This window comes from Monodon monoceros, unplaced genomic scaffold, assembly GCF_005190385.1.
Source record: "Monodon monoceros isolate NGI ecotype Baffin Bay Population unplaced genomic scaffold, NGI_Narwhal_1 Super_Scaffold_10, whole genome shotgun sequence".
Classification (NCBI taxonomy): domain Eukaryota; kingdom Metazoa; phylum Chordata; class Mammalia; order Artiodactyla; family Monodontidae; genus Monodon; species Monodon monoceros.
This window is the reverse complement of record NW_021703766.1, coordinates 56,981,500-56,996,547: the sequence shown is the minus strand read 5'-3', so window position 1 is coordinate 56,996,547 and position 15,048 is coordinate 56,981,500. Positions and strand designations below refer to the sequence as shown.

At 42.9% G+C, this 15,048-nt stretch overlaps 1 protein-coding gene and 1 non-coding gene across 2 annotated transcripts; one reads left to right on the top strand and one right to left on the bottom strand.

The window, feature by feature from the left end:
* Positions 1 to 786: 786 nt before the first annotated feature.
* On the bottom strand, positions 787 to 2,322 carry ZSCAN4 (zinc finger and SCAN domain containing 4). The gene is made up of 3 exons (XM_029236626.1): positions 1,927 to 2,322; positions 1,618 to 1,802; positions 787 to 1,540 (listed from the first exon to the last, which is right to left on the bottom strand). Exons 1-3 carry the CDS (start codon positions 2,320 to 2,322, stop codon positions 787 to 789), a joined length of 1,335 nt encoding a protein of 444 aa, XP_029092459.1.
* Positions 2,323 to 8,083: 5,761 nt separating this feature from the next.
* LOC114890099 lies at positions 8,084 to 8,190 on the top strand. Its single transcript, XR_003792236.1, has one exon. It is a non-coding gene; the product is annotated as a U6 spliceosomal RNA (small nuclear RNA).
* Positions 8,191 to 15,048: the final 6,858 nt, after the last annotated feature.

The following is a 15,048-nucleotide window of genomic DNA, read 5'->3' as shown; positions in this document are numbered from 1 at the left end:
TCTTCCACCAGGTGGGGGTTTCAGTATCTACAAGACAGCTCACAGGATATGGCTCAGAATATTATCTATAGTCCTTAAGGAGGAACTAAAGATCCTTGATTTTTGCTTAATGACTAAACAATTATTATTTGGTCTCCTTTGACTGTTTTCCTTTGTTTCTGCATATTCTCACTTCTCTGATTAAACTTATTCTTTTGCTAAAGTTTTTCCACAGACAAAAGCAGGCTGAGGACATGGTGTGTGTGGAGGGGCAAGGACCATAGGGTCCTGCTCCGTTTCATTCTCACGTGGGACACACGCCAAAATTTTAAAGAATAAACACCAATATAACACATCCATTCATTTATTCAACAGATATTTATTGGTTATTTGAAATGTACCAGATGCTTTTCTACACACCTGAGATACTTTAGTGAACAAAACTGAGAAATTCCCTGCTCTTCATAAACTTACTTTTTTTGGAGGGAGGGGTGAAACAATAAATGGAAAATACAATCAGGAAATTACATTCTTTTTTTTTAACTGTCTTTTAAAATTTTCTTTCCTTTTTAAATTTTTAATCTTATTTAATTATTATTACTTTTGGCCGTGCTGCAAGGCATGTGGGATCTTAGTTCACGGACCAGGGATGGAACTTGTGCCCCCTGCAGTGGAAGTGTGCAGTCTTAATCACTGGACCGCCAGGGAAGTTGCCACATTTTTTCTTTTTTAAATTATTTTTATAAAGTATATTCTATAGAGCAGTACTATGGAAATAAACATACGCACATACATAATTTATATACATCACATTGGGGCCACAGCCAAGGAAGATTTTAGTGTGGAGGGAACACTTTTGAGGGCAATTTTCTGGTGAAACCTAAGGTGGCGGTGGTAAGTGGAGGACTGGCGGAAGCGTCTCTGGCAAAGGGAACATACATAGGGTTTCTCTCCCGTGTGAATTCTCTCGTGAGCCCGAAGGTTGGTTTTGTGGCTGAAGGCCATTTCACACACGCTGCACATGAAAGGCTTCTCTCCTGCATGAATCCTCTGATGCACATGTAGGTCTGATGCCTGGAAGAAGCCTTTGCCACACTCAGCACAAACATATGTTCTCTCATTATTGTGTCTTTTCTGGTGAACTTTTAACCGAGAGGAATACCTAAAGATCTTGGGACACGTCTCACATTTGTATACTTTTGGGGCTCCCTGGAATCTTTCTTGGTGTTCCCCACGTGCAGAATTCCCCTCAGTGCTCTGGTGCGTAGAAACAGTCTCAAGGGTGACCTGGTCTGGCTTGAAGAGAAACTCTGGTTCCACCTCCACAAGGACATCTTGATAGGAGGGTCCTTTCAGGGATCCTTCCTGGGACCTGGAGGGGTCTGGACCTGCTCTTCTGGAGCTGAGTGGATTCTCCAAACAAACACCTCCTTCTTCAGACCTCGTACTGTTCTCTTCTTGGATAATGAGTAGGAAAGGTATTTGATTGCTTGGACTAGTAATACGGTCATTTACTTGACAAGTTTTCAAAGAAATGTTGCCACCATTTTCTTTACCTTCACTTTCTGTAGCGGGGGAAAAAGGGACTCAGTGAAGTTATGCCCAAGAAAGAGTCCACACAGATCATCCCTCTGGTACCTGGGCTTTCCCCACTCACTTTGTCTTGTTTCCAGGGAAGTATCTTGAGGAATCCAGAAAGGTGTCCCCATTTTCTCTCTTGCTGGAGTTCCTGTCGACAACTGTTTTGTGAAGTGAACAATGACTTCTCTTAAGGACGTATTCTCACAAAAGAGGGCTTCCTGTCCCTGCATGTGGACGTGGACCTGTGGACAAATCCTGATTACTATCTATAATAACTTCTTTCTCTACTTCCAGGCAACTCCAACAGACTACTTATTCCTTACACCCCCTTTCCCCTCACCCTGGGGGTCAGAACCCTCTACTTACTAAGCCAGGTGGCTTCATGCCATCATCGGTCAGACCTTCCATGAATTTCTCCAGGTTTCTGCCGCTTGCATTCCATTTCTCTTGTAAAGTGGACCTGTCACCGCAGCGGCCATTGATCATAAACTGTTCCAGGACTAAACGAGAAATTATTTCATCCTTGCTGTGTTTTTCTGGCTGCAGCCATGAGTGAAATAATTTATAGAGTCTTTGCAGCTCCTGCCTTGCACATGAGTTATTATTGTTTTGAAATAAGCTGAGCTGAGTGCTCTGGAACTCAGAGATCCCCTCTCTCTCCTGGATGGCAGATCCTTGGCTGGGTTTAAGCTCTAGATTATCTGACCCAGGATCCTTCCTGGATGTTTCATCTTGAAAGGAGATTCTGAGGTCTAAAGCCATTCTTAACAAGAATTCTCAGAGAGCTGCAACTTCAGGGATTCAATCTCTGCTGACTTGTTTCTTGGGGGATCTCTTTCAACAACTGGTGGATGTTTAAGAACTGCAAGCTAGAAATAGAAGAGATATGTAATAAATTACAACACTGGTATAACTGAAAAGAAACAAACAAAATTCAGGTTCAGTTGAGTTCACGGATGAATTCTACTAGACATTTGGTGAATACACAAATGGAGAAAAGCGCAACCTCATCAGTCATCCCAGAAATGCAAAATAAAACTACAAGAATGTGCTACAAAATACCTACCAGAATCACTAAAATAAAATAGAGTTAGCATTGGCATGGATTAGAGCACCTGGCACTCTCAGACACTGCTAGTGAATACTCACGTTGGAAATGCTTTGACTAGTATGTGCTAAATCTGTATTTATGCATTCCCTGTGACTCATCAATTTTACTCCTCGGCATGTACTCAACGGAAGAATATACTCGTGTGCATCAAAGGCATATACAATAATGTTTCTATCAACATAATTCATAATATTCCCATGCTGTAAATAATCTAAATGTCCAACATTCAATGGGACAGATTACAATTAATTGATGTAGAGGCATATTTGATAGCAATAAGAAGAAATTCTTCATGCAACAACATAGAATAACCACAAAACAGAATGTCAAATGAAATAATCCAGGCACCAAACAATACATTTTGTTTCTTCTTGTTTATGTTCATTGAAAAGCATATAAATACTATCAATATTATTTAGGATGTTGGTTAAAATTTTGGAAACAATAGTAGATCCTGGGATAGGTACATATGGAGAGCTCCATAGGACGACCCCATCCCAGTTTGCCTGGGACTAAAGGGAGAGTTCGTGTGATGCTGTACTTCCAATTTTAGCTGGCGATAGTCTACCTCTTGATCTTGGAGGTAGTTACACATGAGTGTTTCTCTGTAAAAATCCACCAAGCTATATACTTTCACTTTTCCTTTTTTCTGTATGTGCATTACATTTCAATTTTAAAAGTTCAATTTTAAACAGTAAACAGCGTCTTAAGTTGTAATTGGACATGATTTAACTGAACGAAGGCGATCTAGTACAAAGATGTTCTTTCAGTCATTATAAGAAAACAAAGTATAACAAACAATTGACAAGAAAGTGAATGAAATAGGACAGGCTGGAATCCATATACATGATTTCATCTTGTGTTAGAAACTCGTACATCAGACACAAACATCTGCAAAACCACCTCAGCTACACCCGGTGTCAGCCCAATGATACATTCCTCAGGAAATTTTCCTTTTACTTTCACCTCTTTCTTTTCTCCAATTACCCTTCCTTATGAAAAACATTTGTCTTTGCTTCACTGATCTTATCAAAGTTATAATTTTATATTGATATGTTTCTTTCTTTTTAAAAGTAAATTTATTTATTTATTTTTGGCTGCGTTGTGTCTTTGTTGCTGCACATGGGCTTTCTCTACTTGCGGCGAGCGGGGGCTACTCTCCGTTGCGGTGCGCAGGTTTCTCACTGCGGTGGCTTCTCTTGTTGCGGAGCACGGGCTATGGGCACGCGGGCTTCAGAGCACAGGCTCAGTAGTTGTGGTGCACGGGGTTAGTCGCTCCACGGCATGTGGTATCTTCCCGGACCAGGGCTCTAACCCATGTTCCCTGCATTGGCAGGAGGGTTCTTAACCACTGCACCACCAGGGAAGTCCCTATTGAGCTGTTTGTATTGCCTATCCTTTTCTACTGGAGTGTAGGATTCAGAGGAGAAACTGAGTTTGTATTATTCAATATTGATTTGTGACTGCAAATCAATGATCTGGGCAACCACAGGCATATCCCTTGGGATGTCAAACAGATAAAAGATTTAATCCTCTTTCTATATCATTGCTCTATTTGTGTGTGTGTGTGTGTGTTTTTTTATATAGTCAACATTTCAAAGACTTGTATTATTGTTATTATTATTTTTGTCCACACCAAGCAGCTTGCAGGATCCTAGTTCCCCCAACCAGGGATTGAACCTGTACCTTTGGAAGTGAAAGCACGGAGTCTGGACCACCAGGGAATTCCCAGAGTTTTTTTCTTTTGGCTGCGCCATGCAGCATGTGGGATCTTAGTTCCCCGACCAGGGGTGGAACCCACACCCCCTGCATTGGAAGTTGGAGCTTTAACCACTGGACTGCCAGGAAAGTCCCTGGATTTGTTGTTGTTTTTTTTTAAAAGCAAACATTGTGCCACAAAATCAGAAAATGTGGGTGTTTGTTGGGATATGTGGGCTCCCAAATACCTAATTAATTTCTGTTAACTGATGTCATGTTTTATGTCAACCTCACCTGCTGATCTGATCAGACTAGCCACCCTCATCTCATCAATGAATGAGGCAAAGATGATCCTAGGCAAAACCCTATAGGAGAAAGTTGAACACATCCTTGCCTTCCCCTAATCCACTTATCACACCTATTTAGTCAAACTTTTTTTTTTTTTTTTTTGCGGTAAGCGGGCCTCTCACTGTCGTGGCCTCTCCCGTTGCGGAGCACAGGCTCCGGACGTGCAGGCTCAGCGGCCATGGCTCACGGGCCCAGCCGCTCTGCTGCATGTGGGATCTTCCTGGACCGGGGCACGAACCTGTGTCCCCTGCATCGGCAGGGGGACTCTCAACCACTGCGCCACCAGGGAAGCCCTTAGTCAACCTTTTTAAAATGTTAATCTCCTCAGGTCATGCTCCACTTAATTCCCTCCATGGCTCCCTCTTGCTCTCAGGGAAAAGCACTAAGTCCTTCGTGGTTCCACCAGGCTTTGCCTGGGCCTGTCCTCACCCTTCCCACCCCACCTTAGGTACTGTGGCTGATTATCTACATCCTGGTATCTACATATTTAGATAATCCAGGTCAGGATTATCTACATCCTGGTATACTGGTCTCTATTGCTTTTCTTTTTTCTATATAATCCATACCTCCTCCTTCATCTGGGACTCCCCACGAGTTCTCTCTCTCTCTCTATATATATATATATATTATTTTTTGGCCACACCACATAGTATGTGGGAGTTTAGCTCCCCAACAAGGGATCGAATCTGTGCCCCCTGCACTGGAAGTGTGGAATCTTAACCACTGGGTGGCCAGGGAAGTTCCATGGGTTCTCTTTCTGGACTACCCCAGGCACACACAGACCACATGGTCACATTTGCAGACATGCACTCAATTTCACACAAACAAGGCCACGGACCACTATTATGGCTAGGGCCTTGGAATTCGAAATTGCCATATTTTGAATTTTCATCACAAGAAAAAGGAATGTAATGATGAATGCTGACGGATGTTAACTAGACTTACTGTGATCATTTCCCAATACATGCAAATATTGTATCATATGCAGTACATCTGAAATTAATACAATGTTATATGTCAATCATACCTCAATAAAAAGCAAAACACAACAAAAACCCCCCAGATTGCCAATGTTCTCAACCCGGAGGCTGGCATTTACAAGCTGTGTAGCCCCAGACACGTTACGCATCAGGCCTCCATCCTTGTCATGGGGGTTCTGATCTCTAATGACACCCAGCTCAGAATTACCATGGGAGCTAAAAGAATTGATACATGTGAAGCACGTGGAGCATTCACTGGTAACTGACACACACCCTTTCATTTTCAGCCCCACCATCATCTCAATCGGCCGTGAACCTCCACTGCCACAAGATGCAATAAAAATGAATTACTAGAACATAAAATTAACAAAAAGCAATGCCAGACTAACAGACATTCCTAGGAGAAGTCTACTTCAGTCAGGCCAGATTTTGCACAGCCAGAGAAGCTTTCACAATCGACGATCCCCCATGCCTGAGAGACATCCATATCTTTGTACCTAGGAATTTTCTCCCCACAGCTATGCATAAATATACACGCATACACAATTGCACACACACACGAAATGGGAAACTTACCTCCTCCAGAAGACTGAACTTCAGACTGGGTAATCTTGAGCTGAAGGCTGAGGACTCGCTGTGTGACTCACTTTCTGAACTGGGTTCATCTGACGTGCCTTCCCAAGGCTCCTCCCTTTTATAGGATCAGGGAAAATAATGCATTTAAAGACGTGATTGGATAAAGTGTAACTGTTGATGGAATCTCTGTTGGAATCTTCATCAGCTGTAGCTCCAGCTTTTCAGTATGGTATTATATAACAGCCCTGGGCCTGGGGCAATAGGCCACAATCAAACACACATATTCCTGCAGTGAAATATAACAACATTCGCACTTAAGTGGGGATATAATGTTTAATCTCACGTCAAATTTTGTCCTATGTGAGTCTTATACAAAGTTAACACTTTCCAATTTTCCAACACTTGTGGATTGCAAGTGCAGAAAACAAGGCTAAGATTCTCTCCTTCTGGGAATTTCCTGACGGTCCAGTGGTTAGGACTCTGCACTTTCACTGCTGAGGACACAGGGAACTAAGATTCCTCAAGCCCTGTGGCACAATGCGGGGGTGGGGGTGGGGGGGATTCTCTCCTCCTGTGTATCGGGTCTGGTGAGTCAGAGGGTGCCCCAGGACCCCAAAGGAGGGGTTCCTAATCCAACAAAGAAATTGTAGGGGCTGAAACTAAGGTCATTTAGTGGGAAGGGAAAGAGCAGTTCTTATTTTATATAAAGAAAGCACATGATGTTTGATGGACTTGTGGGGACTGAGTTAGAGGAAGGGGTTAAAATGGGGAGAGGCTTCTGGTTTGAAAATGTGGTGGGAGGGGTGGGGTCTTACACTCACTAGGGGAAAAGCAGGAGGAAGAGATTTTAGGAAAACTCAGCACTTCTGTTTCCTGACTTCTTGTGGATTGAGTGACAACCTGGAAGATCAGAGAAGAGATAGGGAAGCAGATGGAATGTTTTTTTGGAGAGAAGGGATTTTGCAGCCGTCCTTTCAAGTTATATCCATAATCAAATCACGTTTTACCCTGCACTGCCCAGGCCCCATCATCCTTCCCTTGGATTAATGAGGTCAGCTCCTAACTGGCTTCCCCTCCTCCCAGTAGTCTTCCTTCCTTTCTTTTCTTTTTTTTTTTTGGCTGAGCCACAAAGCTTGCAGGATCTTAGTTCCTGACCAGGGATTGAAGCCGGGGCCATGGCAGTGAAAGCACGGAGTCCTAACCACTGGACTGCCAGGGAATTCCCACACAAGTCTTTCTATTCCCAAAGCAGCCATCATAGGGACCCTGTTATAACCGAGCCTGGACACGTGCCTCCTCTGTGGAAGCTCCCCAGTGGCTTCGAGTTAATTACAGCAGGGCTCAGACTGCCTCTGGTAAAAAAAACTTCGCCGTTCCCCGTGGCCACACAGTTTCACAAAGTTCAATAAAGCCAAATTATCAGGGACTTCTTAGTGGTGCAGTGGTTAAGAATTCGCCTGACAGTGCAGGGGACACGGGTTCAAACCCTGGTCCAGCAAGATCCCACATGCCGTGGAGCAACTAAGCCTGTGCGTCACAACTACCGAGCCTGCGCTCTAGAGCCCATGAGCCACAACTACTGAGCTCACGCACCACAACTACTGAAGCCCGCATGCCTAGAGTCCATGCTTCGCAACAAGAGGAGCCACTGCCACGAGAAGACTGCTCACTGCAACGAAGAGCAGCCCCCACTCGATGCAACTAAAGAAAGCCTGCGTGCAGTAACGAAGACCCAACGCAGTCAAAAATAAATAAATAAATACATAAGTGAATAAATAAATTTATTAAAAAGAAAAAGAAAAGCGGTTTCATACTCGCTTCGGCAGCACATGTAATAAAATCAGAACGATACAGAGAAGATTAGCATGGCCCCTGCACAAGGATGACGTACAAATTAGGGAAGTGTTCCATATTTTGTGCCCTTCCCTACCATCCTGAAACCCTTTGCCAATTCACACACACACACAGAAAAGCGGTTTCAGTTACCACCTACAAGGCCTCAGTTCAGTCATTACGAGCTGTACCAGCTTCAGACTGTGGTGCTGGAACAGACCGTGATATCTGGCAAGAGGAGTCTGAGGAGAGGTCAGGCAGATCAGCTGCCCCTGGGCTGTCAGGCCATCCCCTCTCATCCCGCAGACTTTTGGGATGACAGCTCAGGAGACGCCTCCACCCTGGCTAAGTTAAGATGAAAACAGATGATCCTGGTCGCCTAGTGTGGTGAAAACTGGGCTCCCTTCCCTGGCCCATCTCCTCATTTCATACTCTTACATCTGCCAGGGCATCTGGCCTGACCTTGGCCATTCCTCCATACACACACAGAGCAACTCATACATCCAGGAAAAAGTAACTAGATACGGAAGAAGAATCGCAACCTCACAAAAATCATAGTAAGCAACATATGTTATATAGTATAAAGAATTGGAAGTACAAAGAAATTAAAATAAGAGGATAAAATAATCCAGGACATGAGGAAAGAAAAAAGCCACAGGAGCAAGAAGATATGCTTCAAAAAATTGGGAAAATGTTGGTTATGGAAAACATTGATAAAGAAAGGACTGAGTAGAATACATAGGAAGATGGGGATATTTAAAGAATGAATCAGTGAGTCCGATGATCAGATTGAAGATGACATCTAAATGGCCAAGGGTAGGAGAATGAAATAGAAAGCATAAAAGAACAAAAGTTGTGATCAACCTGTGGGAAGGGATTTTCTCTGCTTTATGCCTCTGAAACAGTGGCTAACACCTATTGCTATTAAATACTAGTTGTGGGATACATAAAGAAAATGGAACTAGAAACACCAAGGTCTGGATCCAAGTAGTATCCAAAAGAGGGGGAAAATATGTGATGCCCGGGCAGGAGACATGGGGTGGTGATGGGGGAGGATGGGGTTCAGCGGTCCAAAGTCAGGTGCAGACATGAGATCCTTTTTTTTTCCTCCTAAATTATCCTTTTTTACTTTTTTAAAAACATCTTTGGGCTTCCCTGGTGGCGAAGTGGTTGAGAGTCCGCCTGCCGATGCAGGGGACACGGGTTCGTGCCCCGGTCCGGGAGGATCCCACATGCCGCGGAGCTGCTGTGCCCGTGAGCCATGGCCGCTGAGCCTGCGCGTCCGGAGCCTGTTGCTCCGCAACGGGAGAGGCCACAACAGTGAGAGGCCCGCGTACAGCAAAAAAAAACCCCAAAAAAACCCAAAAAAACCAAAACTTTATTGGAGTATAATTGCTTTACAATGTTGTTAGTTTCTGCTATATAACAAAGTGAATCAGCTATATGTATACAAATATCCCCATATCCCCTCCCTCTTGCGTCTCCCTCCCACCCTCCCTATCCCACCCCTCTAGGTCGTCACAAAGCACCGAGCTGATCTCCCTGTGCTATGCAGCTGCTTCCCACTAGCTGTCTATTTTACATTTGGTAGTGTATATATGTCAGTGCTACTCTCTCACTTTGTCCCAGCTTACCTTTCCCCCTCCCCATGTCCTCAAGTCCATCTCTACGTCTGCGTCTTTATTCCCAGACACGAGATCCTTGAGTTGCTGGGCTCTGAAGGGCATGGTTGGAAGTGGCCAAAGTTTAGGGATGAGGCAGGACGACCCATGCGGGTGAGTCAGGGGACGAGAAGACAGAGGCACAGGTGACCGCAGTTGGGGACACCATGAAGATGTTACCTGAGGGCATATGTATAGAGGCTGGCAGGACTGGTAAAGAGGCCAGAATGCAAGAAGGCAAGGGTCCTGGGAATTCCCTGGAGGTCCAGTGGTTAGGACTCTGCGCTCTCACTTCTGAGGGCATGGATTCGATCCCTGGTCGGGGAACTAATATCACACACACACACACACACACACACACACACACACACACAAATCCAAAAAAAAAAAAAAAAAGGCAAGATTCCTAATCAGGAAATGGCGCAGCTCATTTAACTTGAGGGGGTGCGGCAGGGTCTCTCCCATCTCCCAGTGGCCCTTAATTTTGAGCCATTTAGTATAGCTCAGAGACAGTTACCGACTTGGGTTCTTGGATTTTTGCCTTTTTTTTTTTTTTTTGGCTGCGTTGGTATTCATTGCTGCGTGTGGACTTTTAGTTGCGGTGCGTGGGCTTATTGTGGTGGCTTCTCTTGCTGTGGAGCATGGGCTCTAGGCGCGTAGGCTTCAGTAGTTGTGGCTTGTGGGCTCTAGAGCACAGGCTCAGTAGTTGTGACGGACTTAGTTGCTCCACCGCATGTAGGATCTTCCCGGACCAGGGTTGGAACCAATGTCCCCTGCATTGGCAGGTGGATTCTTAGCCACTGCGCCATCAGGGAAATCCCTCTTGGACTTCCTTAATCAATAGAAATTGGTTAAGAGGCCAGGGACTTCCCTGATGGTCCAGTGGTTAACTCTGAGCTCCCAATGCAGGGGGCCTGGGTTCGATCCCTTGTCAGGGAACTAGATCCCACATGCATGCTGCAACTAAGAGTTCACATGCTGCAATAAGACCAGGGGCAACCAAATAAATAAATAAATAATTAATTAAAAAAACAAAAAGAAATTGATAAGAGGACAGATGAGAAATTTAGGCAAGGCTTTATTGGGACTTGTGCTGCATCAGGAGGGAGAAAAACAAGTAATAGATGCACTTGCTCTCTCCTCACGAAGAGGCAAGCTGGTCTTTTAAATGGGGGGAAGAGCAGGAGCGGATTAGTGGGTCTGCCTGCCCCCTTAGTGGTGTTCTGTGCAGGTATCATGCATAGTACACTGCTTTTGCTCCTGGCAGACAGTCACCTCAAAGGTGGCAGTTGGGTTTTGGCCTTTTCATATCTTATTGTTTATAATTTGCCCCAACTTCTCATGCATATATTTTTAGTCCCTTAGAGTTTCTTTGTATTCTGCTGTTCAAGAAGACGTTTGTCCAGGTGCAAGTACTGCAGTAAAGGGTCTCAGGTCTCAGGTCCCAGCCTGTCTCAAGGTGAGGAGCCAATCTTTCATTATTTCACCTGCGGTGGCCTATCAGAACTGGGCAGCTGAGGGTCAAATCCCAGTCTTTCTTTTGTTTTCCTGTTGGATGTTAACGTCCAATCTCAGTAGAAAGGCTTTTGGTCTCTCTAAGGCTGTTGTTGATATAGATGATGCACACATCCATACTTACTATAACGCTTTGAAATTGATGGGAGTTTTTCCCCCTGTATCAGTAGTTTATTCCTTAATATTGATGGGGAGTATTCCATTTATAAATATAACAATTTCTTAACCACTCATCTGTGGATGGATGTTTGTTTTTGTTATCTAGTTGTTGGGTTTGAAGAATAAAGTTCCTGGAAAGTGCCAATACGTACAAATAGTTCAGTGGACACAGGTTTCCATTTCTCTTATAGTTATACTTAGGAAGAAGTGGATGATTAACTTCATTAACTGCCAGTGTTTCCAAATTTATTTTTACTATTTTGCATTCCTACCAGCAATGTGTGAGAGTTCCACTTTTCTTCACATCTTCAACACCTAGATATTGTCAGTCTTTTAATGTTACCATTAAAATGAGTGTGCAGTGGGACCTCACTCTGGTTTTCATTCATATTTTCTTAAATAATAATACTGAATATTTTCATGTGCTTACTTATGATTCATATATCATATTTAGTGAAATGTGCTCAGATGTTTTGCCTATTCTTTTAGTAGTGTTGTTTACCTTATTACATGTTCTGTATACCTGCCTTTTGTCAGATATAGGTTTTTAAAATATTTTTTCTTAGGCCATAGATTTTTTTCATTTCCTTATCAGTACCTTTTGAACTGTAAGAAATTTTAATTTTATTAAAGTCTAGTTTATCATATTTTTCTTTTATGGTTTGTGTTTTTTTCCTATGTAAGAAATCTTGGCCTAAAGCAAGAACAAAGAGCATTCTTCCTGTTATATTTAAGATGGTATATATTTCTATCTCTTATATTAAGGTTTATGGCCCATTTTGAGTTCACTTGTGAATATTTTGAGGGAAGGGTTGAGGTTCTTTACTTTTATGCATGAGGATGTCACAATTTTTCAGAATAATTTGTTGAAAATATTATCCTTTCATTTTTAATTTGACAACTTTGTTGAAAATAAATTAATTATATGCATGTGGCTCTATTTCTGGACTCTTCCATTGCTCCATTTTCTATCCTTTCACCAATACCACATGGTCTCATTACTATAGCTTCATAGTTTTTTTTTTTTCATAGTAAGTTTTGAAATCAGGTCTTTAAAGTCCAAATTTGTTCTATTTAAGAAAATAGAAAGTGCTTTGACTATTATAAGCCTTTTGCATTTCCATATATGTTTTGTTATTTTTTTAAAGAGAACATATTATTGTCTTCATAATAAAAAAGATGAAGCTTAGAACTGGATTGCTTGGCCTTGTATATTCTTTTCTCAATTCACATGTGAAGCAAGGAGTGTGGGCTAGTAGCTAAGTGCTTGGACTCTAGAGACACACTGTTTTTCTAATTCGTCTGAGCTGTGCCATTTACCAACTGGCTGACCTTGGTCATGTCCATTCTCCTCAGTACTCAGGATTCATATCTGTAAATGTGGGAAAATGGGACATTGAACTGTACAGCTATGCAGTGCAATGAAGACCCCAGCCAGGTGTGAAAGTGAAGAAAAATTCCCTGCAAAGAGAAAAGCATGTATTAACACCCCAAGGTTAGTGAGAGCTTGGCTTGTTGGTATAGAGAGTGAAAGACTGCAGGGCTGGAGCGGGAGACTGGTAGGTAGTGAGATGAGCGGGGCAAGGGCTGCTGCATGTATTTTGGAGTCTATGATGAGAAATTTGGATTGTATTTTTACTACTCTGGGAAGTTGTGGGGATTTAGCAAGACAAGACACATGATCTGTTGTTTTGTTTTTTTCAATGTCTTATTCCGAAATAACTGTAAATTCACAGGAAGTTGCAGGTATAGTACAGAGTATCTTTCACTTAGTTTCCTCTGTGGTAGCAGCTTATGTAACCTTAATATCAAAACAAGGAATTTGACATTGGTTAAATCCTCGTATCTTTTTCACAGTTCACCGTTTTTACGTGTGTGTGTGCATGTGTGTAGTTCTATGCAGTTTTTTGTTTTGTTTCTTTTGTTTGTTTGTTTGTTTTGCGGTACACGGGCCTCCCGCTGTTGTGGTCTCTCCCGTTGCAGAGCAGAGGCTCCGGATGCTCCAGCTCAGTGGCCATGGCTCACGGGCCCAGCCGCTCCGCGGCATGTGGGATCTTCCCGGACCAGGGCACGAACCCGCATCCCCTGCATCGGCAGGTGGACTCTCAACCACTGCGCCACCAGGGAAGCCCCTATGCAGTTTTATCACGTGTAGAATCATGTAGGCACAACCACAATCAAGACACAAAAATTTTTTTGGCAGGAGGCCAAAAGGTTATATGTGGCCCCCAAATGCAGATACTACAAGTCACATAAAGAGAGAGAAGTCTGATATGGAGGAGGATATGCCTGAAGTGAGAAGTATTTAGGGAAATAAAACCAATAGACCTTGAGGGCTAAAATCTTGAAAACAGCATTTGACATGAGCAACCAAGAATTAATATATTGCCAACAGGAATTTTGGTCAGAACCTTATAGTGACCATCCTGAATGGCTGGAGTTTTTTTTTAATTAAAAAACCACTGGACCGCCAGGGAAGTCCCTAGAGTTGGTATTTTAAAGGGAAGGCCAGGGAAATTTGCCCTTTAACTACATAAGCAAGAGCAGCCCTTAGGCACACTGGATGAAGATAAGAAATCCAGTGGGGTGGCATGAAGCTGAAATGTGTGGGGCAGTAGCCCATCTGTTCTCTGTAAGCACAACGATGAATGTATGCCTTGCACAAGTGTCTAGCAAATCCCCTCACGAGGGGATGTCATCAATGTAGCGCCATACTTGGGTGTGTGGGGACAGCTGGATCCAATTAATTTCTTGTCAGTTGAGGTTGCATGTGATGGCTGAACCGTTGCGGTATCCCATGGGCAACTAAGTAAAAGTGTATAGTACTGAGTTCCTATGTAAACGAAGGAGAGGCTGTTAAAATAGACACTGGCTAGAATACATGTAAGAGCAAAGTATTGGCCTGTGAAGATTGAATGGCACATTCACTTGAATTATGTGAGGTATAGGGGCCTCAATGGATGGGATCAATGTAGCTGTAATCCACCATGAGACGCCATTCCTCCTAGGACAATTAACATCTATGGTGGTGTCTCAGATCTAAACAAAATTGGTTACTTCTTACTTTAAGTTAATGAACCTGATCTGTATGTCAAAGATATTCTTTTGATATGTCTTCAACATGATTTCTGGTCATTTTATTTTCTCATTTAATGTGTTATTTTTGTCTATTAATTCCTTTTTTTATTTCATGTTTAAATTTACTTGGAAAAGTTCGTGTAAATACACGAGGATAAATTTAACACACACTTTCCTCCCCACCTGTATACGTACAAAACGAATCAATTATGGTTGAGGATCCTTTCCGTAACATTTGGATTTGCTTACATACAGTAGCATCTGTTCTCACTCTCCCGATATGACCTCCTGACTGTTTGATTCATTCCCATAGTGCTCTTTTAGCCCCTGCCAGATGCCTGTATACAGCTGCACGATTGTAGCTCGTGAGATATGCCCTTCAAGATCCTGCCCCAGAACTGTGGACAATAAGCAACTATTTTCTTCCCAAAACATTAGTGCTAATTATATTTATTAATACAGTATGCACCAAATATGGACAATTGGTATGTGACAAAGACAAAAATATAGAGAGAAAGAGTCTTCAACA